The 27,775-nt window shown below is 37.7% G+C and overlaps 2 protein-coding genes across 4 annotated transcripts in view; one reads left to right on the top strand and one right to left on the bottom strand.

The window, feature by feature from the left end:
* The window catches only part of ARSK (arylsulfatase family member K), a 47,813-nt gene extending 35,876 nt beyond the window's left edge, over positions 1-11,937 (bottom strand). The window contains exons 1-2 of the mRNA XM_021008808.2: positions 11,752-11,937; positions 3,416-3,545 (exon numbers count right to left, since the gene is read on the bottom strand). Coding sequence (XP_020864467.1) covers positions 3,416-3,545; positions 11,752-11,937 — 316 coding nt within the window. The remainder of the gene's footprint in view (positions 1-3,415; positions 3,546-11,751) is intronic.
* A 99-nt stretch (positions 11,938-12,036) lies between these two features.
* SKIC3 (SKI3 subunit of superkiller complex) overlaps positions 12,037-27,775 on the top strand; it is a 116,891-nt gene continuing 101,152 nt past the window's right edge. The window contains exons 1-4 of one of the 3 annotated variants that reach the window (XM_021008782.2): positions 12,037-12,116; positions 18,571-18,646; positions 23,354-23,510; positions 27,568-27,658. In XM_021008782.2, the coding sequence (XP_020864441.1) occupies positions 27,569-27,658 (90 nt within the window). In that variant the 5' untranslated portion in view covers positions 12,037-12,116; positions 18,571-18,646; positions 23,354-23,510; position 27,568. Of the gene's footprint in view, positions 12,117-12,216; positions 12,320-18,570; positions 18,647-23,353; positions 23,511-27,567; positions 27,659-27,775 lie in introns of those variants that run through there. The other 2 variants (XM_021008772.2, XM_021008788.2) reach the window with 2 other exon arrangements.

Genomic DNA, 27,775 nt, shown 5'->3' on the forward strand with positions numbered 1-27,775 from the left:
ATGGAAAAATGTACCTGTTAGATCTATGGAAAAGGGAAGAGTTTATGACCAAACAAGAGATAAAGGAGATTACAGGAAGTAAAATAGACAATTTTGATTGCATGAAATTATAAAGATTTTACACAAAAATACTAATGCAGCCAAAATTAGAAGGAAAAGAGGAAACTGGGAAAAAGTTTTTATAACAAATTTCTCTGATATATGCCTCATTTCTCAAATATTTAGGGAATGGAGCCAAATTTATAAAAATACAAGTCATTCCCCAATTGATAAATCAAACGCTATGAACAGGCAGTTTTCAGAAGAAGAAATGAAAGCTATGAATAGTTACATGAAAAAATGCTCTAAACATCATAGATTAGAGAAATGCAAATTAAAACAACCCTGAGATATCATCTCACACCTACCAAATTGGTTAGCACGACAGCAAAGGAAAAGGGTCCCAAAGGGCTATAAAACTGTGTATACCCCTTGACCCAGCAATTCCAGTACTAGGTCTGTATCCCAAAGAGAGGAAATAAAAGGCAAAAGAACTTACTTGTGCAAATATATTTATAGCAGCTCTTTTTGTTGTGGCAAAGAACTGGAAACTGAGGGGAGACCCATCAATTGGGGAACAGTTGAACAAGTTGCGGTATATGATTGTGATGGAATACTATTGTTCTATGAGAAATGACATGCAGGATGGTTTCAGAAAAAACCTGGAAAGACTTGTATGGACTTACATAAAATAAAGTGAAAAGAACACGGAGAACATTGTACACAGTAACAGCAATATTGTAAAGATGATCAACTATGAAAGACTTAGCTACTTTGAGCAAAACAATGATCCAAGGCAATTCCAAAGGAACTGTGATGAAAAATGCTATCGACCTTTAGAGAGAGAAAACTGATGAACTCTGAATGCAAAATGAAACATATTTCCAAACTTTTAAAAATAGTTTTATTTTGTTTGTGTTTTCTTTTGCAACATGGCTAATACGGAACTATGCTTTGCATGACCTCATATGTATAATCAAAGTAAAATTGCTTGCCTTCTCAAGAAGAGAGATGGGAAGGGGAGAAGGAACTTGGAACTTGAAATTAAAAAAAATGATTGTTAACATTTTTACATGTCATCGGGAAATATTTAACAAAATAAATATAAATAGTCTAAAATGAAATATTTCACAGGACATTTAGTCATCTCATTGCTCATGATTAAGTATTTGCAAAGATATTTCCATAAAAATAAATGTAGCCTATGTAATATATATGGTAGAGGATGGGGCAGAAAAATTCTATGAAAAACTTGATAAATCTCTTCAAATTAAATTAACATGCACTTTTGAACCCTGTGACCTCAAAGGGAGTTATAGGAAGGATAGTAAAACAAGATGCTAGAAAAGATGATTGAGAAGCAAGAAAGAAAGAGATCAAAGGCTCACACCCCCTTGTCTACCATCATGAATACTTTCTCCAACAAGAAGATTACCTAAGCAGGTACCAAATAGTACCACAAAAATTAAATGTGATTATATTTTAACAGATAATGAGTTACTAATGTAGGAGTTATTTCCAAATCAGTTGGCTGTGCACAATCATCCCAATTATCTACCACTGATTTATTAGGGCAAAGATAAAAATCAATATCAAACTAGAAAAATAAAAATGAGTGAATATGATATGTCATTTTTTTAATTCAATGACAACTGAATCCATGGTAGTTGATGAGATCACAGAAAGGAAAGAGTGCCAAGAACAGAACTTTGAGGGATACTCATAGTTAGTGACATAGACAGCAACGATAAACAAGGAAAAACAAAAATAAGGGAAGAATAGCCAGAAAGGTAGCTGGAGAAATGAGAGAGCAGTCAGTCAACAAGTATTTGCCAAGTGCCAACTATGTGCCAGGCAGTGTTCTAGGGAAACAAAGAAAAGACAGTCCCTGCTCTATAACCTAAAGGAGTAGTGTCACAAAAACCTATGGAGGAGAAATTATTCAGGAAATGTCAAATGTTACAGGGGTCAAGGAGGGAGAAACCAGGAAAAAAAAAAGCATTAGATGTGGTAATTAGGAGATCCTGGGTGATAAGTGATGAGGGCACTCAGAAGTCAGAAACTGTCTAACATTTACAGTCCCTAATGTGATACATGAGGAAGTACAAAAGACACTATAAAGGAAAAAAACTGGGAAAAGTGTCAAGACTAGAAGTATATATAGAGGAGGTCTGTGCTATAGATAACATAATCTTGAGGATTAAGGCGGTGATTCTCAAAATATCTGGAAGAGAGTATATCAAAAGGCAGAAAAAAATTGGACCTTATTAGAAGAGCAACAACAAAAAAGGAATGAGAGAATATTCGTTATTATGCATATTGCCTTATCTTTATAAAATCTGTTAATAAGATGCTGCACTGGTACCCAGGTAATACTAAGATCCTTTAGGAATGATTTATGGAGGGAGGCTTTGGACAAGAGTTGCACAGGGCAATAAAGTGTGACTGGATTGCAATCTTTACTTTTGGAAGGAGAATTCATATTGATGTGTTCACCAATCCACTGAAATACTAAAGCAAAAGATCCTTGTTTCCTACTTCAATGAAGAATGGAAAAGCACAGAACATATGAGAAACAGCATAGAATAATCAATGGAAAGCCTTTCTTGAGGTAGCAAATTCCTAGGCTCAAGTCCCATGTCTGACACATACTGCCATAATATGGATCTCTTTCCAAAGCCACACTCTAAGTCTATAAATTGCAGGGCAGCTGTCAATCTGCAATAACACAGGGAATTTTCTTGTTGGGAGCTCCCTATAATGGTGAAATTACAAGTGTGCATCAAAAAATAAACTGAATCAAGTTCTGAACTCACAGTGTCCATAATGTAAATTTTAGGTTTCCTCTTTTGTTGAAAGAACATTCAAATGAACGAATGAGTATCTTTAACTTGGGGAATTCTAAGAATAACTAAATATCTTAATAATTTAGAGAGATACAAGCCAAACCTCCAGGTGCAATACAAACTTAAAAACACAAAGGAGTTACAGAGAAGCCAAGAAAAACTTTTTTTGGAGAAAAGATAAAGGATTATACTTTCAGTTCTATCAATCCATGCTTTAACATCCTATTCCTGAATTATACATTGCTTAATGCCAATGACATTTTGCCAGTATAATTATTTCTCTAAGCTAAACCAAACTACTGAGATGATCACACTAATCTAAGAAATGAAAACTGCATGGCAACTGGTAAAGTCTGAATCTGGAAACATTTATTATCATGATTAGCAGATTACCAGATATTCAGATAAAGCCCTCTATATTCAGAAGGTTAATCATACTGTGTTCTCTGAAGCCTAACACTAATGACAACTTACACTAAGTTCCATATTGTGTTATTTATTTTAATTAATATATATAAGGACATCTGTACCTGCACGTGATGGGCAACAGATTGGAGAGTTTGTATATGCATTATGAAAAAGGGTACCATGTTTCTTCATGAAATTTATAAAAGGAAGTGCCACTGTCTGATTTCCTGGATGAAATGTGAGCCTCCCATCCTGTAATCAAAGGAACAGTAGTTAATCACATTATATATGAAGTATATTTTCCAGTAATAATAATGTTAATATTTACAATTTGCAAAGGGCTTTAAAATTATCTTTATAGTACTCAAAACAACCCTGTAAAGCAGAAGAATGCATTTCATGTTGCAGATAATGAAATTCACACAGAGATATTAAGATGTCAGATATTAAATATATAGCACTATAATTAAATTCACATGAATGGAATAAGTTTATCAATAGACATCACTGGGTTTACATGACACTGCTCAACTCCTTTGCTAGCTCATCATCAACTGACTCACCATCCCTGAGACCCCCCAGACGACAAGTCCCTTCTTGGCCACCATATACTTGTTAGAATAGAATGTTAGAATGTAAACTTATTAGAATGTAAGCTACTTGAGGAGAAGGACTATTTCACTTTTGCGTTTTTATTTTCAGCTCTTAGCCCAATGTCTGGCACATAATAAAGGCTTACTTAGTGCCTCTTCATTCATTCATGGAAATAAAATATACCAAATACTCATCACCCAAGGCTCTGTACTAGGTTCTCTTTTCCCTGTGATCTCATCAGCTTCCAAGGATTCAATGATCATCTCTCTGAAGATGACTTCTAGATTTATATATTCAACTCCTGAGCTTTAGTCCTGCATCAATAATTGTCAATTGGACACTTCCAACTGTATAATCCCTAGGCTTATTAAACTTCATCTGTCCAAAAGAGAACTCCTTATCTTTCTTCCCATCTTCATATTTCCTTATTTCTGTCAAGGGGCACCCCCCCCAATCATTCAGGTTTATATCCTCAGAATTTCCCTTGGTTCTTCCCTCTCAACTCACTTCTTATATCTAAACAGTTGCTAAGTCTTGTAGAGTCTACCTCCATAACATCTCTCTCATCTGTCACATTGTTTCTGCTCACGTGGTCATCACCCTGGTTCAGGCTCTCATTACTTCTTGCCTAAATTACTCTAACGGTCTCCTAATTGGTCTCTCTGCCTCAAGGACTTCCTCCCTCTCTAATTCATTTTCCACATAGTGGCCAAATCCCTTACTCTCAATGATCAAAGGATACAAACAATTTTCAAAGGATCAAATCTAAGCTCTCAATGACAATGTGAAAAAAAATGTTCTGAATCACTAATAATTGGACAAACACAAATTAAAGCAACTTTAAGGTTCTACCCCACACTTCTAAGACTGGCAAAGATGACAAAAAAGGAAAATGACAAATGCTGGAGAGACTGTGAGAAAAACAGCTACAGCATTGCATTTCTAGTGGAACTATGAGTTGGTCCAGCCATTTTTTGAAAGCAATTTGAAACTATGCTAGGAAAGTTATCAAACTATGCACACTCTTTGACCTACTACCAGGTCTCTACACCAAAGAAATCAAACTAGGTCTCTACCCCCAAGAAAAGGGGATAAACATTTATATAATACTACTACGTGCTATGCATTGTATTAAGCACTTTACAAACATTATCTCATTTGATCCTCACAACAATCCGGCAAGGTAGGTGCTCTTATTATCTTCATTTCACAACGGAGGAAATTGAGGCAGTTAGAGGTTACATATCTGAGGCCAAATTTGAACTCAGGTCTCCCTGACTCCAGGCCCTGGCTCTATTTAAGGCATCAACAAGCTGCTACAGAAAAATGATTTATATGCACAAAAATATTTATAGCAATTCTTCTGTGGTAGTCAAAAGCTGAAAACTAAGGGAGTGTCCTTTTACTGGGGAAAGGCTAAACAATTTGTGGTATATGAATGTAAGGAATACTACTGTGAAAAAAAATGATGAAATAGACAATTTCAGAGGAAGGCCTTCATGAATTGATGCAGAGAGAAGTAAGCAGAACTAGGAGAACAATTTATCCAAAGATAACATTATAGAGTAAAACAACTTTGAAAGACTTTAGAACTGTGATCAACACAATGATAAACCATGAGTCTGAAAGAACAAAAATGAAATATGCCACTCATCTCCCGACAGTCAGGTGATGAACTTCAGAAAGAGACACACTTTTTTTGGATATGACTAATGTGGACATTTGTTTTGCTGGACTATGTAAATACGTACTGAAAGTTTTTTTTTTTGTTTTGGAGAGAGTGTATATGATGAAAATGCAGACAACTACGTACAATCAAGTTATATAAGGCTATATGCAGGATAAATGGGAAATAATCAATAGAAGGAAGACACCAGAATTAAGAAGGATTAGGAAAAGCTTCTGATAGATTTTAGCTGGGACATGAAGGAACTCTGCGAAGACAGGAAGTGGAGATGAGGAGGGAGAGTATTCAGAGCATGAGGGCAGCTATATATAGAAAATGCCAGGAGTCAGGAGATGAAATGTCTTTTGTGAGAAATAAAAGGAAACCAGTGTCACTAGCTCAAAGAGTACGTGGAGGGGTATAAGGTATACTGGAAAGATTGGAGGGGAGAGAATGGTTATAAAGAGCTTTGAATATCAAAAAGAAGATTTATATTTGATCTATCTAACCCCCCCAATCTTGTGGCTCCCTATTACCTCCAGGATCAAACATAAATCCTCTTTTTGCCTTAAATTATGTTTAGAACATCCTGTATTGATCAGTAGCAGTAAAGTGTGCAATATTTCTTATCCATAAAAATTGGTTTAAAATGAAATATAGATAAGGAAAGAGGAAGCTTCAGTTAATTGGAAAAGTAAATTCTGCAAAATATTTTACTCTCCAAAATTAAGTTCTAAAATAAGGATAACAAAAATAATAACAGCTAGCATTTACATAATGCTTTTAAGGTTTGTAAGTTGCTTCATCTGATCCTCATAACAACCTTGTAAGAGTTTTTATTATCCCCATTTTACAGATGGAGGAACTGAGACTGAAAGAGGTTAAGTAACTGGTCCAGGATCTCATAGCTAAAAATGTGAGGCAGAATTTGAACTTAGGCCCTCCTATATCCATGTTCAGTACCCTATCCACTGTATCACCTATGTGCCTCTAACAAAAAGATCCTCTGAACAACCAATGAATAAGGTGTGGTCCTACGTGATGTGGAAGATATACTAAAATATGAAACATGGTTTCTACTCTTAAGGAACTTACATACCACATAAGGTATGGTCATAAATGCTGTGGAAGATATAATAAAATATGAAACATGGTTTCTACTCTTAAGAAACTTACATACCACATAAGGTATGGTCCTAAGTGCTGTGGAAGATATGATAAAATATGAAACATGGTTTCTACTCTTAAGAAACTTACAATCTAGTTGGGCAACTATCAGAGACAGACAGATAACATTACAATACAGCAGCCAGGACATGGTGGCAAGAGCACTGGATTTGGAATTGGGTGAGACTCTTGGCTGTGCTACTTACTATATCTATGTGAACCTGGGCAACTTAATTGACCTCTCTGGGCCTAAGGTCCCTCATCTGCAAAATAAGGTTGGGTTATTCTAACTAGGTGGCCTCTTCGATTCTTTCCAGCTCTAGCTTAATGATTATACTTTCTAAGGTCCATTCTAGCACAACTCCCATGACCTGTGAAGTGAGATGAGAGGCAACCTGAGGAGGCAGACACTGCCTGAGCTAGGAAGATCAGGGTTCAAATTGTAAATTACTTAATCCCTGCGTAAATTACTTAACCTCTAAGTGTCCCAGGCAACTTTCTAAGAAAAAAAATATTGCAGATTAGTTGCTGACTAGCACTACTGATACACATGAAATCACAGATCCAGACCAAAAAATAAATTCCAATCAGTAAATATGAGAGGCAACTACGAATCAGTTTTCCACCTGACTCATAGAATTCTTTCTCATTACTTCACAATCACACTGATAAATGCCAAATGTATTAGACAAACACTAGGTATGTGTTGTTTATCCTTTATTCTCTAAGAGGACCATGACATCAGGGAAGTGATGCTATGACATGCAAGTGAACTGGATTTAAGTGAGGGAGGGCAATGCAAAGTCACCAGCAACCGGAGCCATCTGGGTTCAGTGGCAAGGAGTTTAGAGGAAGGCACATCCCTTCAAGCTATGCTGGCAAAGTTAGACAAATAACCGCCAGCTCTCTTAACACTGGGGTAGATGGTTTGCACTTTAATTATAACAAGAGAAAAATCAGATGCTTCCTCTCTTGTATTTAAAACCAAGGCAAAAAAGTGTTTTATTACATTTGAGTTTGAGTGCCAAAGAATTAAGACTGAGGAAATGATAGCTACAGTGGCTGAACTTCCACCTTTGGAAATCTTGGTATCAGGTTAATTTTTACCAATTCCAAATAGAAATAGAAAATGGAATGTGTCTGGGCCAGGGAAAAAGGCCATTACAGAATTGGCATGGAAAGAAAAAGAATTTTCAATAGTATAGCAAATTGGCATGGTATTGGAAGCTATAGGCTAAATTTAAGACGGCTGCCAGATGGGATGTTCAGTGGAGAGAAGAGATAACTCAGAGAAGAATTACCACACAGTTAATTCTAAAGCATATGTATTCATTGTAAAGCTTATGCACATGTCCATTTGGTTCCTAATTTTATAATTTATAACTAAAAATCTGTCTAAAAGGTAGCTTTTTGAAAAGTGGGTAGTACCTATCAAGGTTCAATCAACATACATTTAGTAAGCACTTTGTGCCCTGCACCAAGCTAGGCACTGGTGATTATACTTTAACAAGTCAGACAGTCCTTGACATCAATAAGCTTACACTTCTCTCTGGTGTGTATGTGAGGGAATACATGTTTACTGATAAATAAGTAAAGGATACATGCAAGGAAAAGGGAGAGATGAACAATGGGGCATGGGGGGGGGAAGGTCCTTGAAGACAGTAGCACTTGAGTTACTAGAAGCAGAAGTGAGGAGGGAATGAGGGCAGGGAGCCTATGCAAAGCCACAATGGGATGTAATGTATGGGAAACAGTAAGTGGGTGACCAGTTTGGCTACAGTGTGCTGTGTGAATGGGAATAATGAATCTGGAGGGGTAGAATGCAGCTATACTGTGAAGAGTTTCAAAGGTGAAAAAAAAAAGAATTTGTATTTTATCTTGAAGATGGGGAGGCACTGAAGCATTCGGAGCAGCCAACTGCCATACTTAGACCTTTGCTTTAGGAATGTTATTGGGAGGAAAAGTCAAGATGGCAGAGCGATAGGAAGCATTAAAGTCTAGCTCATTCCTCAACAAGGATAAGAGAATATACCAGACTGAATTCTGATCGAAAAAGCCAAGAAGTCCTGGAAGTCATTTTTCTAGTCCTAGGGGGCTTAGGGAGATGGACAGAGAGGGCTATAGATCTGGGGAGGGGGTCCCACTAGGAGCATACACAGCTGGAGCATTCTAGAACCCAGGGAAGGAGAGAAGACTGATTCTGGGCACCAGGACAGGAAATTTCCTGGGATCTCTTTCTGTCCCTAAGCTTCTTTATTTTCTTCTATTTTTCCCAGAATTTTGACTTTATATTTCTTGATGTCTCATGGAGTCATTAAATTCCACTTGGCCATTTTCTAATTTTCAAGTAGTTACCTTCTTCAGTAAAGTTCTGTACCTTTTTTCCCCCAATTATTTTTCATACATTTATAATACATATAATTCTCTTTTTCATATCTTTCTTCCCTAGCTCTTATCTCTTTTCCCATTATTTCCCCTCTATTCTCATTTAGTTTTTAAAATAATTTTTTTGCTACTTCTTTTAGGAATCCTTGTTGAACTTGTGTACAAGCTGCATTTTCTTTAAGGCTTTGCTTATATATTTTTGGGAGTTGTTCTCTTCTGTGCTTGTGTCTTGAGCTTGCCTGTCACTATAGTAGCTCTTTATCATGAGATTTTTTTCGTTTGCTTCTTCCTTTGCTGTGAATTCATCTTTTTCATTTTTGATATGGTAATTTTATTTTATTCTTTTTTTTAAGAAAATCAAATTACTTTGTGGTTTATTTTACTATTTGTTTTTAGAAAAAAAGAGCTCCTAGTTTTATTTATTAGTTTAGTGGTATTTTTACTTTTAATTTTGTTCATTTCTCCTTCGATTTTCAGGACTCCTATTTTGGTGTTTAACTGGAATTTTTTAACTTGTGGTTTTCTAGCTTTTTTAAGTTACATGCCCAATTCAGCACAATGACCAACCATAGCCCCTAAGGACTTATGATGAAGCATGCCAGCCATTCCAGATAGAAAGCTGGTGGAGTTACAGTGTAGAGTGAAGCATATTTTTAGCGTGAAGGTTGAAGCATAGTTTCTTCTCTTTCTTTTTTTGAACATGGCTGATGTGGGAATTTTTTTGCATGAGTATACATATTTATAATAGATTTGTTTTTCTTGACTTTTCAATTGGTGAACGAAAAGGAACACGAAGGGAGAGAATTCTGTACTGAAAATAACATAAAATTGCATAAAAAATGAATTTTGAGTCGGCAGTTGTGTGAAAGATAGGTTGGAGAGGAGACATAATTGAAGGAGGCAGGGTTATAAATTGGGTTACTGCATGATGAAGGCCTGAACTAAGATGGCTGTAGTACAAGTAGAGAGAAGACAACAGAAGCAATGGCTATTGTGAGTGACTAATTATATACAGTGTGATGGAGAGAGAATGAAGAGCTGAAAATGATCCATCAGTTTTGAACACAGGTGACTAGAAGAATGATGGTGCCTTTGACATAAAAAGAGGTATAGGTTTAGGGGAAAGATAAAGATGATTTCACGGCAGAATTTTTTTTGTCTGAGAGATTGGGAAAGGCTTTTAAAAGAGTTTTATGTAGTACCTTTTTATAGCTAACATTTGTTTTAAATCTTGCAGTTACTTAAAAAAGATCTTTGGAGTAATGATTAAGTATTTAATCAGATACAATCCATCAATCTAAAAAATACATGGAATTAGCATTCTTTACTACTCATTTATTTCACCTGTCTTTTGACAATATCACTATCCTGGTGCAAGCCCTCATCACCTCATGCCTTGACTACTGCAATAGCCTTGTGGTTGTCCTCCTTCCCTCACAGGTCCCCATCCCATTCCATCTTCCACTCAATTATCAAAGTAGTCTTCCTAAAGAACAGGTCTGACCTGTTCACTCTTCTCCTCAATAAACTCCAATGGTTCCCTATTACCTCTAGAATCAAAAATAAAATTATTGGTTAGGTTTTTAAAGTCTTTCATAATCTGGCCCCTCCTACCTTTCCAGTATTTTTATACTTTTCTTTCTTCCATATACTCTCAAGATCTAGTGATACTCCCTTCTTTGATCTTTCTTGAACAAGACACTCAGTTTCTTAACACTGGGTATTTTCATTGGCTTGTCCACCTGTCTGGAATTCTCTCAGTCCTCACTCTATAACTCCTGCCCTCCCTGGGTTCTTTCATGTCCCAGCTAAAATCTCATCTTCTGCAAGAAACTTTTCTGGATCTTCCTTAATCCTAGGGTATTCCCTGTAGTTATCTCCAATTTATCTTGTATATATTATTTGTACTTAGCTGTTCACATGTCTCCCTCGGGCCTAGTTTTTGCCTTCTTTGTATCCCCAGACTCAGCCCAGTGCCTGGCAAATAATATATGCTTAATAAATGCTTGTTGATTTGATTTGCATTATGGGATCAAAGATTAGAATTGGAATACCCATCAGCCCCCATTTTACGGATGAGGACTAGAGAGACAAAGACACTCGTCCAAACAAGGTCATATCGAAAGTAAAGGGCAGACTCAGGAGTCAAACTCAGGTCGATTTACTCTCACATAAGCCCTTCCAATTAAAAATGGGCCAAGAGCTACCTAAGCAGAGGACAAGAGCGTGAGGGAGTGGGGGAGAAATAAGAGGCTATCATTTATAATTTTCCTGGTCATCATTTTTCAAATAGACCACCAGCATTAGGGGTTAAAGTAAATGGGAAATTCACTTTTCAATTCCATTTGTTTGCAAAGTTAATACCCCTGAATGGGTGAGGGAGCAAAATGTCCCTAAAGACCCTGACAGCATCCCCCAAAGAGCAGATGCAGTTTAAAGCGGTCCGACAGCTCCCTTCCAAGGCGTGCACACTTCCTAATTTGCAGCAGAGTGCGATCACGAGTGGGGGTGGGGGTTAAGCGAGACTCTCGGCGTCCCTGGCGCACCAAGTGCCTCCCTCGCCCGCCCGCTCGCAGGGGGCGCCCTTCCGCCTAGCTATGCAGGGGAGGGAGGAGGGGCGCCCTCTCTCCCCGTCCTGGTACTTACGAAAGAATCGCTCACCACCAGCACCACATTCGGTACCGAGGGAACCCGGGCTGTTACCCTCTGGGGAGGAGGCCACTCTGGGCCCGCTCCTTCCTCCAGTCTACCTCCCCATGGGGCCGGGGCGGCCAGAGCCGGACCCGCACAAGTGGCCACCATCAGGACCACACCTACTGACCACCACTGCATCGCCCCACCGGGCCGTAGGTCTCACACTCCCTTCACAGTCCTAGGACACAGCCGGAAGTGCACCCCCTGACGGAGCAGGTTCTGACTGCCCCTGCGCACTGCTTCGACTTGTTTCCTAGGAACAGGACCGCTACTTCAAGCCCTCTTTCCCCTGGACAACTCCACGATGCCCAGAGGAGGTGCGGCAGAACTACAACTCCCAGCAGGCCGTAGGGACGTACAGGCGCCTAACGTAACTTGGCCCGGAGCTTGTTCACTCCCTCTCCCCAACCCCTAATCCCACTGTTCGTAGTTGTTCTTTTGGCTGGGTTGGGTCACGTGGTCCTGTCTTGCGGAAATACGCATGCGCCCTGACCCTTGGGCAGAAGGCGGCTGGAGTAAGGTAGATGTAGAAAAAAATGAATCGGGGTCTTCTTGGAGGGGGTGGCGTAGGGACTTTTAGGGGGGCAGCCCGTGTGCAGTAGGAGGGGACTAAAGAGAGGGCCCGGGGTCGCCCCTCTTGTGACCCTAGGAGAAGCGTGAGCTGGCTGCGGGCAGGATTCGCTGAGGTGGCGGCGGGCTGCCTGCCAGCGGCGTTGAATGGGGCAGGGGCTGGAGGGGCCTCCTTCTGGGGCTCCCCCAACCCCGGGCCTCAGACGCTGCGGGCGGCCTCCCACTTCTGGGCTTCCCCTCCCGCCCCGGGTCCGCGACCTCCCGGAGGGGGTCATGGTGGGCCTCAGGGCACAGCCTCATCTTTCCAGGTGTAAGAATACGGGGAGTGAGAAAACGCCTCCTCCTCCTGCCCAGGAAGAAGTGTTTGATTGCGTGACCCCCCCACCTCCCAGGGTGGTTGTGGGGAGAGCAAAACGCTGTATCCACAAATGTGAGCTATTATGTGACGTTTCCTTATCTGACGTTGGTTCAGAAAGTCATTCTTTTGTTGACAGAGCTTCTCTCCTTCTTGAACTTTCTTCCTTAGAAGGATGCAGAAGGAAGCAGAGCTCTGACATTTCTGACTCCTTATCTTAATTTCAAGTATGTAGCTTGTAAATCGTGTAACAGTAGTTTTAAAATGTTCAGTAATAGTGATAGTTCACATTTAAGTTTACTAACTATCATTATGGAGTGGTAGTGTATTTTTTTGGGGGCGGGTTAGGGCAGCTTGGTGGATTGGATGTAGTAGGGACTTGAAGTCTTGAAGACCTGGTTCAAATCTTATCTCAGACACTTAGTAGTTGTGTGACGTTGGGCAAGTCCCTTAACCTCAGTAGGCTTTAGATTCCTTATCTGGAAAATGAGGCCTTGTGATTTGATAAATCTGTGATCTGTTTTATTGATGTAGAGGTTCCTGGATGAGAAAACTCCCTCTACCAGTGCACTGCAAAGTAATAAGACTTTCCCATGTTCACAGTCAATATGTGTCAGAGGTGGGTTGTGAATCCAGATCTTACTGATTTTGAGTCTGCTCTCTGTCCACTACACTGTAATAGCCCTCTGTGAGTTGTTGTTATCTTCATTTTACAGATGAGTAAATGATTGTCAGAGAAATTAAATTACTTTGTCCAAAGTCACAAAAGGAAAAAAAAAGATTCTTTTAAACAGCTGTTTTTAAATCTGATGTTCCAGAATATCAGGGAGGCATGGTACAGTGGAAATAGCCTTGACTCTGAATACAGAAAAATGTTCAAATCCTGCTTCTGCTATTACCTGTACAACCTGATATTACCAAGTATCACCTGATACTTCTGATATTACTTAGTATTACCTGGTAGCTCCAATACTATCTGAATCAGAAGACCTGGGTTGTCTAAGTCTGTAAAAAATAACGTCAAGAATACTAAGGCCTAGAATGACCTGATGCTGAAAAGGAAATCTAAGAATGTATAAGATTGCCTAAGAATTTTGGAACTATGATGAAAAGATAGATAGGGCAGCACTACTTATTTCTGATTTTGCTTCTCTTTTCTCTACAAAGACTAAGATTCTTTGACTGAAAAAGACAAAAATGACTAACAGGCAGGGAAAGATAATTAAGGAGATGGTAAGAGTACCAGACCCAGATGAATTGCATGCTTATGTACTGGAAAAAAAAATTGGCAGATATAATTATTGAGCTGGTGTCAGTGAATTTTGAGATATGGAGAGCAAGAACTGCAAGACTCAGGGGAAAGCGTCCCAATTTTCAAGAAAGATGAGAATAAAGTCTACAGAATAGTTGTCATTGAGCCAGACTCTTAATTTCTGACTGAACTTTGAAATGAGTTATTCAGGTGATGGTTAGTGAATATATGGAAAAGGAAACAGTATTCACCAAGAGTGAACATGGCTTCAAGAACAAATTGGGTAGGACGTGACCTCTGTATATGATGTTTTTGCTTAATTTTTTGTCTTTTCTCAAGTGGGGGTTCAGTGTGTTTGGAAGAAGGAATGGTAAATTAGTGTAATGTTCAGATAAAAGATATCAATAAAACATTTAAAATAAAAGGTAAGAAACGAAAAATAAAACAGATTATGCCAAATTACTCTCATTTCCTTTTTTTCCCCCCACAGGGTTATCAGGCTCTTAGATTGGGAAATGATTAGATTTTAGCAAAGTATTTGACAGTTTCATGCTATTCTTATGGATAAAGTTGGGAAATTCGAGTAGAGCTAGGTGGATTCAGAACTGGTTTAATGAGTAGTCCTTAATGTTTCAAGTCAATTTGGAAGGAGGTCTCTAGTGGAGTACCTTGGGAATTTGGCTTTACCCTGTGTTGTTTAACATTTTTATTAGTCTTTCAGTCATCAAGCATTTATTAGGTGCTTATTATGTAAGCACTAGGCTTTTTGTTAAGCTCTGTTCCCTGTGCTAAGGGGTTTCATCATTCTAATGGGAAAGACAATATGTATTTTTTTCAATTTTTCATTTTATTTTTCATTTAACAAACGTTTTCTCTTCCCTTTTCCACTTAAAAGAAAAACAAAACCCTTGTAACAAATATGCATAGTCAGGTAAAATATATTCCCTTATTTTCCGTATTTAGAAATTGATGTTTCAGTCTCCATCGTGAATCTTTCTCTTCTCTGTCAGGAGATGGGTAGCATAGTTCAGCTTCAGGCCTTTGGAATTATGGTTGGTTATTACATTGTCAGAGTGGTTAAAGTTTATCAAAATTGTGTTTACAGTGTTGTTATCGTATTAAATTGTTCTCCTGGTTTTGCTCACCTTATTCTGCATCAGTTCATCCAAGGAGAAGACAACATGCAAATAGCTACGCACGTACACACACATACACACACAATGTCTAGTGCAAATTGGAGATGATCTCAGAGGGAAAGCACTTAGCAACTTAGGGAATCTTTAAAGATCTCCTTTGGAAAGAAGGGAGCCAGGAAGGGGAAATGAGGAGAGAGAGCATAGATTGCTTACATATCAAATTTGTGGGTGAAAGAAAGCTAGGATGAATAGCTAAGATTGAATGATAAAGTCAGAATACAGAAAGATCTTTTACAGGCTAGAATCTAGTAAGATAACATTTAATAGGGAGAAATGCAAAGTGTTAAACTTGTTTAGGCCTCCCTGCTTTTCAAGTTCATTGCTTAATCTGGCCTCACTTTCCTCCTTGTTGTTTTTATACAATAGTTAAAGTAGTTTGACTTTAGTAGTCCACACTACTCCTTACCTTAGAGTACTTTATCCCTTTGTCCTACTACTATTTGTCCCTTTCTGAATCTAATCCCTACATTACCACTTTCGTCTAACCTTTCTGCTCCTATGCAGCTGGAGAAAGTTGAAGTTGTAAGGGTAAGGGAAAGGAATAAGTATTTATATAGCATTTATTATCTTCTGGGCAGTGTGCTAAGCACTTTACAAATATTATCTTATTTGATCTTCTCAGCAACCCTTCAAGGTAGGTGCTATTGTTATCCCCATTTTACAGATGGGGAAACTGAGGCAATAAGAGATTAAGTGACTTGCCCAGTGTCACATAACTATTAAGTCTGAGGCCAGATCTGGACCAGGTCTTCCTAATTCCAGGCCCAGTGCTTTATCTATTGTACTATCTAGCTGCCTCCAGCTTGTTTGTATAAACATGCTGATGGGTCCACTATAACTTTATCTAATCTCAATTGGGCCCTTAATCAAGCGTGGCATTGCTTTTACTTCTCTAAGATTGACTATGGTACATCCTCCAACAGTTTTTCCTAAATCTTCCCTCATTTACCTAGCCCATCCTCTCCTTTCTCAGGAGAGGAACTCATTGTTTTACTGAGAAAATTGAAGTCATCTGTCTGAAAGAATCCCCCTCTTCTCAGTTCTTCACTTCAGATCCCTTCAACATGATTCCTCATTTCCTTTGATTTTGCTTCAGTTTCTGATGAAGATGTAGCCCCCTACATATTGCTTCTGTAATTTTGCCTTCTCTCCCCTGTGCTCTGGGAGCTTGTCCTTTCAGACATTTTTCACTCCCCCTCCACTTGTCAGTCTTTCCTTATCCACTGACTTTTTCTGCCTACCTGCAAATGTGATGAGCTCTCCTCTGTCGTTGGTCTTCACTTGACCCTGCCATTACCTTAACCTCACTAATATGCTTTATCCCTGCTCCCTTTCACAGCCAAACTCTTAAGAAAAAAAAATCTGTACTTGTTGCTTTTACTTCTTTAACTCTTATTTATTTCACAGCTTCTTAACAACCTTTTAGTCCCAGTACTTGACTGAAGTCCTCACCAAGATCACCAATAATAGTTGCTTAATTCAGTGAATCTACTCTTCTCAGTCTTCATCCTTTTTGACCTCTCTGTAGCACTTGACCCTTTGAACACTTTCCCTTCTCAGACACTCTTTATTCTCTGAATTTTTTGACACTATTGTCTCCTGTTTCTATATTTTGTGTAAGTGCTGTTTCTCATTCTCTTTCTCCTTTTCTGAATCAGCAACAGTGTTATGCCCCGTATATTTGTGGATATGCTTCAGTCCCCTAGGTCCTCTCTTTTTACACTCTCTTGGTTATCTTATCAACTCCTATGAGTTCAGTTGTCCTCTTCATGCAGTTGACTGGCCAACCTACGTCTTAAATATCTGTCAGCGTTCTGTATCACCAACTAACTGCTGTAGGTCTCCACTCAAATCTCTCAGAGACATCTCAAATGCCATATGGCCAAAACAGCACTCGCTGTCTTTCCCTCGAGGGTATCACCATTCTACTTAACTCTTTCACCTCACTCACAGTTCGCTTCTTTCTCTCTGTCCTGTCAGTTCAGTCCCCATTTCGTCTCTTGTGTCCATCTTCCTTCCTTCCACTCATACAGCTGTTACCCTTATTGGATCTTTTTCAGTTCTCTGTACTACTGCAGGAGCCTCCTAATTGGTTTTACTCTAGGTTTTGCCTCTCTAATCCATTTTTGCAATTGTCAAAATTGGTATTCCTAAAGCATAAGCCAGCCCATGTCTCTCCCTTTCTCAAAAGGTTTCAGTGGCTCTCTAAGCTTTTTATAATTTAGCTCCACTCTATCTTTCCAGATTTACTTTACTATTTCTATCTTCCTTTTTCTGTACACAATCTTCCATCCCTTTGCACAGCATGTGCTTTGGGGCTTTAAATGCTTTACCTTTTTTGATCTACTGCATAGAATCCCTCATGCCCTATAAAGAACAACATGGGTGCCACCTATTGTAAGGACCCTTTGCTGACATCCTCCCAGTGTTAGTGTCTCTCCTCTTCCCTCTCAAGTTAATTTGATATATTTTTATTTACTTTTGTTTTTCTCTGCTTCTTGACTCAAGGGCAGAAACTTGTTTTTATCCTTGGTATATAGCACAATGCCTGGCACATAGCAGACACTAATAGATACTTATTGAATTGAACAGAAATACAGTGGGAGAAGATTGATAATTTCTGGGTGTATAAGTGATCTTAGATTTTGTACTGGAGGAGACCTCAGTGGTCGTCTGGTACTAGCCCTCTTATTTTACAAATGAGAAAACAGGTAGACTGGCAAAGTAATTTGCCCAAGTTTACTCAGGTGATAAGTGGCAGAGCCATGATTCTAATCTAGCCACGAGCCCTCTGACTCCAAATGCAGAATTCTTTCCATGCGTTATGCTGCTAAAGTAAGAATTAAGTAATTAAGTCTTAGATTAAAAATAAAATAGATATAAATCGATTAGTTGTTTATGTCATTTTCCATCTTATGGTTTATTGACTAAGTCTTTGGCATACTTTTAAAGTCAATAAGCACGAATTTATTAAGTGCTTCCTATGTGCCAAGTATGTGCTTAGACCTGGAGGGATAAGTACAAGGGAAAAAAAATACTCCTTGTCTCCTTAGAGCAAGTCCCCCTACTCAGGGGCATAGTGGTAAAATCCTGAGAATCAAAAATAGAGCCCAGAGAGGAATGATGTTTGGTTGGCCTGGGAGGAGCTCACCACGAGGAAAAGGAGGCTGAAGGGCAGAGGAATGTTCTAGGGTGAGAAGGAGGCTGAGGCTTACTGATGGAGTCTGAAGTGAAGACTGGCTGACTTTAGCCCTTAAGTCTCTCCTCTCCTAATGGTGCTTTAATTGCTCAGCTGCTCTAAATTAGGCAATCAGCTAATTTGATCTATTTTTAAGAAAATTTGAAATTTTAGGTTTCAGGATCTTGAATTTCATGTCTTATTTGTTACATTTAACTAGATGAAGGATGGATGAAATGCTGTCTGAAATTCTGTCCAGCAAGATAAAAGTTAGAAGTGATGATAGTGGTCCAAAGGTAAGCACATAGACTACCTAATGATGGTTTGATCTTTACGTTTCAGCAAAAGGCTTAAGATTTGATTTTGTATCTCTTTATAGACTGTAAGCTCCTAGAGTGGAAGGACTTGTATTTTGATGGTGTGTCCCCAAGGCCCTCTTTGTGCTGGCATAGAGTCAAATACTTACCCCTTCACATGAATGTTGGTCAGTCTTGACTCTTCTCTCCCTCTCAAACTCCATATCAGATTGGTTATTAATTCTGATTGATTCAGCTTTTATAGACCATTGGTGTAGAGGCTATTGTGTAGGAGTAGGAATGATTTTAGAATGACTTTGGTTTGAACCTGTCCCAAATACTTAATAACTGTGTGACCCTGGATAAGTCACCTAACCTTTGTGTCAATATCCTCATCTGTAAAATGGGGATGGTAATGGTACCTACTTCCCAGGGTTGTTGTAAGGATCAAATAAGATAAGTGTGAAGCACTTAGCATAGTGCCTGGCACATTGTAAGTGTGTATAAATGTTAGCTATTATTATTACTGTTATTATCCTCTTATCTCTACTTAATGGCCATTTCTACTGTAGTCCAGGTAGTCGTAACCTCTCCTTCAGGCTATTGTATTGTCTCCTGGTTAGTCTCCCTGCTTCCAGTCTTCCTTGTCTCTATTCCTTCCTCTGCACTGCTTCCAAAACTGTTTTTCTAAGGCATGGGTCTCACCGCGTTACTCTCTGCTCAGAATGTTCAGTGGCTCCCTGTTGCTTCTAGGAAAAAATGGTAACTCCTCAGCCTATTATTTAAATCCCTGTACAATCTGCCTCCAGTGTACCTTTCCAGAATTATTTCATTGCTTCATTTGTTCATGCATTCTCTCTCGTACCCACATTGACCTCTTAGTTGGTACCCACACTTAGCTTTCTATCTCCCATCCCTGTTTCTTTGTGGAGGCAGCTGACCTCCATGGCTAAAATGCTCTCCCTCATCATTTCTGTTTCTTATAGTCATTGACTTCTTTTAAGACTCAGCTTAGCTTCTTCGTGAAACCTTTCATGATTCCCAGAGTTGTTAGTCTCCTCTGTTTCCTCAAATTACCTGTTGTTTATTCACTTCCTACGTGTTTTATGTTCTTAGCAGAATATAAACTCTTTGGCAGCAAGACTATTTTGTTTTTGTCTCTGTATTCCCAGCAGCCAGCATAGTGCTTTGCAAATGTTAACTGCTTAATAAGTAGAAACTTAATTTGTAAAACACTTACTGTTTTATACTAATAAAAAGAGAAATGCAGCTCTGAGGTTTCAATTTATACCCAACAAATTGGTGAAGATGGTAAAAGATGGGAATAGTCAATATTGAAGGGACTATGGAAAGAAGCAGAATAGTTCTCTGTTGATGGAGCTATGAATTGGTCTGAAAGTATTTTAGAGTTATGCTAGGAAAGTGATTAATGGATCTGTAGTCTTTGATCCAGAAATCCCACTGTTAGGCATAGTCCCCAAGGAGATCAAAGACGGAAATAAAGCTTTTCTCTTTACCAGGATATTTACAGCAGCATTTTTTGGTAGTAGCAAAGAACTGGGAAAAAGTAGTTGACTGGGGAGAGGCTGAAGACATTTTTGGTGTAAAAATGTAACAGAATGATCTAATACAAAATGAAATAACCAGAAGAGGCAACATAATACACTCAATGACTGTAACAATATAAATGGAAAGAACCAAAATTGAGCCCAAACTGAAGGCTATGTAATTGTAATGCCTGAACTTAGCTCTAAAGAAGAGATGGAAAAAAAAATTCACATCCATTCCCTTTTAAGATATGAGTGACTTTGGGTGTGGAACATTTAATATGTTGTCAGAATTGGTTAATGTGCTAGTTTTGCTGAATTTTTTTCCTTCTCTTTCATTTTTTTCTTATGAGGAGTAGTTCTTTGGATAAAGGAGGGATATTTTTGGAAATGAAGATTATGTTAAAACAAAAGATAAGCAATAAAAATTTTAAAAATCGAATAATAAAAAAATATTAATAGGATTCTCACCCTTCCCCCCCAAAAAAAGAATCACTGATTTAAAAGTATATCATAATCCTCCTAAAGTAATTTGAAAAGGAAGGAGGAAAGATAATTACATATAAAGGAAATTTTAGCAACTAGTACCTTGGAGAATAAATTAAAAGCAGATATATTACACTATGGGACACCTAGGTGGTCCAATGGATAAAGTGCCTGGCCTGAAGTTAGGAAGACTGACCTGACTCAGCTTGGGGTGCTTAATCAGTTCTTGTTCATTCAGTGACCATTCATTAAGGGCCAATATGTATGAAGCACTGGACCAGATACTACAGGTACAAAGATTAAAAAATGGCATAGCTTTTGTCTTTAAACATCATATAGTATTCTACTTGGAGTAATAGAACATGAAGACCTACATGTAGTACTAGTTGGGGCAAAGGAGATGTCCAGACAAAGAGCTCTAGGGACATTTTGAATAAGGAGACAATGCTCTGGGGAGCCACTGAGTTGAGAGCCAGCTTCTGGCAGGTTGAACACGTTTTTGAATTAAATGAAGAAAAAGGTTAGGAAGAAAAGAACCAGAGGCTTAATCTAGAACATGAGACATTTAGTTTATAGGCTAAGAAACTTCACTGATGTGAAAGATTGCTAAATATTTTAGGTCATCAGTAAAGAAGTCTTTTGGGAAGGTGGGGCACCCTTTAGAGGACTTTACATCTTACCTGTGTAAGAACTGCTGTGCTTATTCACTGTTGTCTATTACGTGAAGTCCAAACTTTTGTTGTCTGACTTTTGAGGTCTGCTATAATTTGTCTCCATCTTCTTTATAGTTAGTCTGGTTTTCTCACTCTTTTATGTACTCCATACTCATTACTACTACTATTCATAATCATTTGTCCCCAGGACTGTTCTTCATCCTTCTCTGTGAAAAAATAAAGTAATTTTTCTGGACATAGTTGAGCTGTTTCCTCTCCATGAAGCCCTTTTGTGTTTATTCTAGCCCATAGAGATCTCTTTCTTCTCTAAGTACCACATAGTTTAATATTTTATTATTCTAAAATGGTTTCACATGTGTTTTATGCCTTTGGATGGAAAGCTTCTTGGGTTCATGTCTTTTTGTATCACCTAATAACAGTAATAAGTGACAAATGGTGCCTAAAATACTTTACAGATACGTTATCTTGTTTGATCCTCACAACAGCCTAGAGAGTATAAGTACTAAGGTTATTATTAACTCCATTTTATGGATGAGGAAACAGAGATACAGAGAGGTCAAGTCACAAATGGTTTGAGGCAGAATTTGAACCTGGGTCCTTTGCAAGCCTAGCAATCTGTAGACTACTGTGCTATCTTTTAGAGCCCACTAAAGCATGAAATTAGATACTCAGTAGTTATTGTTTGTTTCTTTTGTATCCTTTTAAAGATGTGATACTGTCTAAATATTGAGAAGGTCGTTTAGTAAACAGACATTGCTTGCTTAGTCTGTGCACAGTATTAGTCTTGATTGGCAGTGAGAAAGATCGTACTTTTAAGAGCATATATGGTGCTTCAAAGTCTGCAGACATTTTGTGGGTATTTGCATATGCCTCTCACAGCAACCTTTTAAAGTAGATGCTTTTATTTTGCCCATTTTAGAATTAAGTAAACTGAGGCTGAGAACAGTTAAGTAACTTCCTGGGAGTCACATATTTGGTGACTGAGGTGAGATTCAGACCCAGGTCTTCCTGCCCCACAATACTAAAAGTGAGTAAAGCATCTTCACTGCCTTCAAGAAACTTATCATGTAGGGCAAAGAAGAGATAAACGCAAATAACTGTATAATTCAAATTGAAATGTGAGTAGAAGCAAATGAAATTTAGAACTGGAAGGCAACTTGGATATCATCTAAACTGCCTTCATTTTATCGATGAGGATCAAATGAAATAATTCATGCCAAGCACACTGCAAATGTTAAAGCTTTGTGTAAATGCCAGCTCTTTGAGATGAGGCAGCTATAGGGCAGAGAGTATGAGCTTCCCAAAGTTACATGGGTAGTAAGTAATAGAACATTTGACTCCAAGACCAGTGTTGTTTTCACTGTACCACTCTGTGGTACGTCATGTTTAAGAGAAGTATAAAGTATGAATGTTTGGAGAATAATGGGTTAAGAATTTGAGTTTGTCTTTTAAGGGAAGGGGTAGGATTTTAGGATTTGGAGTCAGGGCATTTCAAGGACATGGGATGGTGCTACCAAATGACAAGTTGGTCAACTTGGCTTGATTGTAGGAGATATGTACTTGCTGCAAGTTGGCAAAAGGAATTTAGAGCTAGATCATAGAAGACTTTGGTAGACTAAGAAGTTTGTATTTTATCCAGATAGGCAGTAGGGAGCTATTGAAGCTTTTTAGGCAGGAGTGCCATCAAGACTCTGTATTAAGTAATGTTAGCTTGACAGTCATATATAGAATAGGTTTGGGGGAGGGAAGAGACCAGGTTCTTTCATTGGGTCAGGCAAGAAGTGATGGGAGGAGAAATGGAAAGGAAGGGATGAATGCAAGAAACCTGTTGGAGTAAGAATCAACAGAACTTGATTTTGGGGTTTGTTTATTTTAAAATTCTGGAATTTTTTAAATGGCCTCTTTCATTTTGCCATTTTTTTTCCTATTTCCTTCCTATTTGCCAAATATCAATATTATTTATCAGAAAAATCTAAAATAACAATGATTATTTTTCTTAGTTTGCAGCTATTTTTACCAAAGGATTCTTCAGCTTGAAGAAATTTTAGTGTGAATTTAACATTAAAATTTACTGGCCTCTCCAATCAAGATTTATAATCCTTTAAAAAAAACTATCTGATAACTGCACTTATAAATTTAAGTCAAGAAAATTTTCAGGTAAGATCATGATGTAAAAATGACCAAAGTCATATTTTAAAAAATTGTATGTCTGTTTGTAGCCATAAATAAGTCTTATTCCTGCCTCATAAATAGCATTAAATCCAGATTGCAGGCAAGTGATTTACATAGTAGCTACCTTTTTACTTCTTGTTAACTTCAGCTTTTATTGGTACCTTACGTTAGGTGGAGGATCGCTTTTCTGGCCTTGGTTTTTCTACCTCTTGAGATTCTTCTCAATTGTTTTGACACCTCTTGTTGGATATAAAGAAGTTAGAAAGACTTAGGTGGCCTAATAGTTTGATTTTTTTCCTTTATTAATACTGCTGCTCTTTTGTTTCTGCTTAATTTTTCTCCCAACTCCATTGAGAGGCTAGATTTTAAGTGAGTAGGCCATGAAAAGATGATAAAAATTTTTTTAAAAAACTAAGCTGAAGTTTAGTAGAACTTTATTTGCTAGGAAGGAAATATGGTTTGTGATGGATTAAAAAATTATTAGAGCAAAATGATGAATTTAGATAACTTATAGAATGTTAAAGTTAAATGCTTTTAATGCATCTTAAAATTAAGAGTGAATTTCTTACATTCCAAATTGAGTTTTCTTTTTATTGCTAAAATTACTGGAGAAGCTTTTTTGAACTTTTTGCCTTGCTTTCTTTCATGTGGAAGCATGCATTTTCTGAAATGCATCTGAAATGCTGGTGAAGGAAATAAACAAGTGACTTGCCTAAGGTCACACAGCTAATACCTATCTGAGGCTGAATTTGAACTCAAGTTTTCTTGTCTCTGGGCCCAGCACTCTATGTAATGAGCCACTCCCCTGCCTCCATCTTACACATGTGCAAAATCTGGTATGACACAGAGCATCCTAATTCACCTCTGAAGCATGTTTTAAAAATAAATAACTTAAATGGGTATGAAATGTTGAAGGATAGACACTAGATAAATCCAAGGCATTATTATTGGTAGTAGATAATAAAGTTGATTCTATGGGGGATAAAATGCTCATTTTTTAAAGCAGATGAACTGTTTCGTGTTTTGAACTCTTCAAAGAAAAGACATTCAAATCTCTTAAAATAATGTGATAGTGTGTGTCAGCATAGGAATTTAGTAGGCAGAGATGGAAGATGGGAACAAAATGGAAATATATGCAATTTTTAAAAGTCATTATGGATCTAAAGTCTCTGCTTTGGTAACAGAAAAACATATCAGAATCAAATAGTTTCTTGAGGTGGAAGAATCTTAAGAAGTCATCTCATTCAACTTTAGTCCTTATCCAAAGTATGAATTTGATTTCCAAAATCTAGTAAGTGACTTTAAAGCCTTTCTTTGAAATTATGGGGAACTTTGTACTCCAGAATCAACTCTTTCCATTTTTTAGCAACTCTGTTAAGAAGCCAAAGTTTGCAGCTCTTTAAAAATCTTCCTGTTCCCTTCCTTTTGTCTTCTGGGCCAAGCACAACAAAGCTAATCCCTCTTCCACCTGACAATCCTTTAATATCTTAGCATAGCTCTTGGGCCCCACCCTCTTCTCCATGGTAACTGTTCTTAGCCTCTCCAGATGATGTAGTTTGTGGCTTAATGTCTCCTCCCCCTTGAAATCTTCCTTAGGATACACTGTAATTTTTCAGTGGCCCTTCTACAGTGTGCTATTCAAAATTGGTTACAGTAATTAAAATTCACATTTATATAAAAACTGTACCTTCCAGTTTATTAAGAACTTATTTCAGGATTCTATGCACTGTGGTAGAAATAGAACAAAAATTGGAGTCAAAGGATCTGGGTTCAAATCTTGACTGCAGCTTACTTCATGTATGACCTTGAGCAACTTACTTTATGAACCTGTTTTCTCATATGAAATAAGTGACCTCTAACATCTCTGCTAGCTAGATCCTCTGATCCCCATTTTACACATGAGAAAACTAAGGTTTGGAGAGCTAAAACTAGGATTTAGATGACATTTTCTGATCTAAGTGTTATGTTGATTCTTCTGTATCATATTTGTCTGATGGGATTTAGTTTGGTGAAATTCAGTTTGCTGTCACCTAAGATTACATTACCTTATTGGCCTATAATATCACACTGCTGACTCACTTAGCTTAGTAGTCGATTAAAACTCACAGGTCTATGTGAAATACTTTGTAGCCACATCTTTCCCCATGATAATGCCTTTAGGATAATATAAACTTCGCTTTTAAAGTTCTTCATAGTCTAGCCTTAACCTACCTTTCAAGTTTACTTATATATCATTCCCCTTTTACATGTTCTAGATTCTTGCTATTTCTCACATATGACATTCCCTTTTCCTGTCTTTGAGTCTTTGCATGGCTGGCTCCATGCCTGAAATACTGTATTCTCTCTCTCTGCTTGGTACAATCCCTTTCTTCCTCCACAAATCAGCTCAAGTACTACTTTTTCATAAATCCAATCTCCCCAACTGCTAGTGCCCTGCTCTCCCAGACAGTCTTACAGTTACTCTAAATAGAAGTATATGTGTGTGCTGTCTCCTCTGATAGAATGTAATCTCTTTGAGAGTCCAGGTCAGTTCATTTTTTGTCTTTGCATTCCCAGTGCTGAATGCAGTACTAGATTCATTGTTGGTGCATAACAAGTGCCTGTTGATTGATTGATTTACTCTCTATACTGTAACCAGTATAGATAGTAAACCTAGGCTTTGGCCTGTAAATTTATCCCCCTTAAGTTTCATTTTCGAATTTTAGCTTTGTTAGGATGTTGGGGCACCCATTCTGTCATTCCATGTTATTAGTTATTCCCTCCACTCCTTTGTTTTTTTCCTATGCATTTTTGATAAGCATATCATCTATACTTTTATGCAACTTGTTGATAAAATATCAGCCAGAACCAAGCCAAAGACATATGGTGTTCAGGTGATTTGAACTCAGCTATGTGGTAAGGATGATGAATTGAAAAATAACAACAATTGAATCCTGCTTCTTTTTTTGGCTTTAAGTTATTTCCTCAAATTACACTTCTTTCCTTCATATAAAGCTGTGAAGTTTCTTGGGTATAGTTGCTAAAATAGAAGTGCAAATCTCTAAGCTCAGTTCTGACAAATTAAAATCTATTTCAGTTAATTTTGTAATATATCTTATGACTTAAGTCTTAGTTATGTGGTAAATTCTCTGTGTGTGTTTAGTCCCTCAGGAAAGTCACAATTTTTCTCTGGCTTTGCTTTAATATGTCTCCCTGAGGACTTTATGCAGATGAGAGATTGGCAGTAATTTTTTAATAGTTTAGCCTAAAATGTGTGTGTGGTGGTTTGGGGAGGGGGGTGTCTCATTAAATGGAATAATTCCTTACCATTTTGATTTTCCATACCTATTTCCATACCAAAGGTTACCCCTTTTTAGTGTTACCTGGTTTTAAAAATCTTAACCATTTTTGATGGGAAGCTTCTTAAAATGTAATTCTTCTGGCCTCTGATTAACTATGTTTTGAGTATAGTGTAGTGGGAATTCCTTTTAAGTGTGGGCAGAAGTAATAATTAGTGGCTGAGTTCTTTTTTCAACTTGGAAATTCTGTGATTTCATGATTATTTCTCTTTCCTCCCTTGGTAACGAAAAAAAAACAACAGTTTAATATGAAAACAAGCAGTCTTTTACACACCTTGATAAACTGACATTATTTTTGTGTAATTAATGTTCATAATAATGATTGGATTATCAAGAAAAGGCTAAACCATGTTTAGTAAATTCATAGAACAAGGGTGTGTAAGATAAACCATCTGTTACTTCTCCATTGCTTCATATTTCTGGTTGCTATACAGTATAACTTTGATAAAATTAATAGTTGCTCAGGGAAACCAAGTAGCCAAGTTTGTTAAATCATTAACTTTAATTTCATGTTATAACAATGTCAGGGTAGCAGTTTCATCTCTTTCTCAGAGAACAAAGTTCATGGTTTTTGAAAGCTTTGTTCTGGTATTCCTGAAAGTTACTTTCAAGTGACATACTGTATTGTGTAAATTAAAGTTGCTGGAAGTCTATCTCCTGGATAAGTGGGATGTTACTGTAATGTCATTTCTCTTTGTTAATAGGATGTCAAATAAGCAGGTGAAGACAGCATTGAGAAGTGCCAGAGATGCAATAAGAAACAAAGAATATAAGGAAGCTTTAAAGCATTGTAAGGTAATAGAAATCTTCCAGTTTTCCTAAAATTAATTATATTATCAACTCATTTATAGGCACTATGAGTTTGCATATTAACTGATCGCATATGGCCTAAACACACAAAAAATTTATAAA

This window comes from Phascolarctos cinereus, unplaced genomic scaffold, assembly GCF_003287225.1.
Source record: "Phascolarctos cinereus isolate Bilbo 61053 unplaced genomic scaffold, phaCin_HiC Scaffold_4;HRSCAF=312, whole genome shotgun sequence".
NCBI lineage: Eukaryota > Metazoa > Chordata > Mammalia > Diprotodontia > Phascolarctidae > Phascolarctos > Phascolarctos cinereus.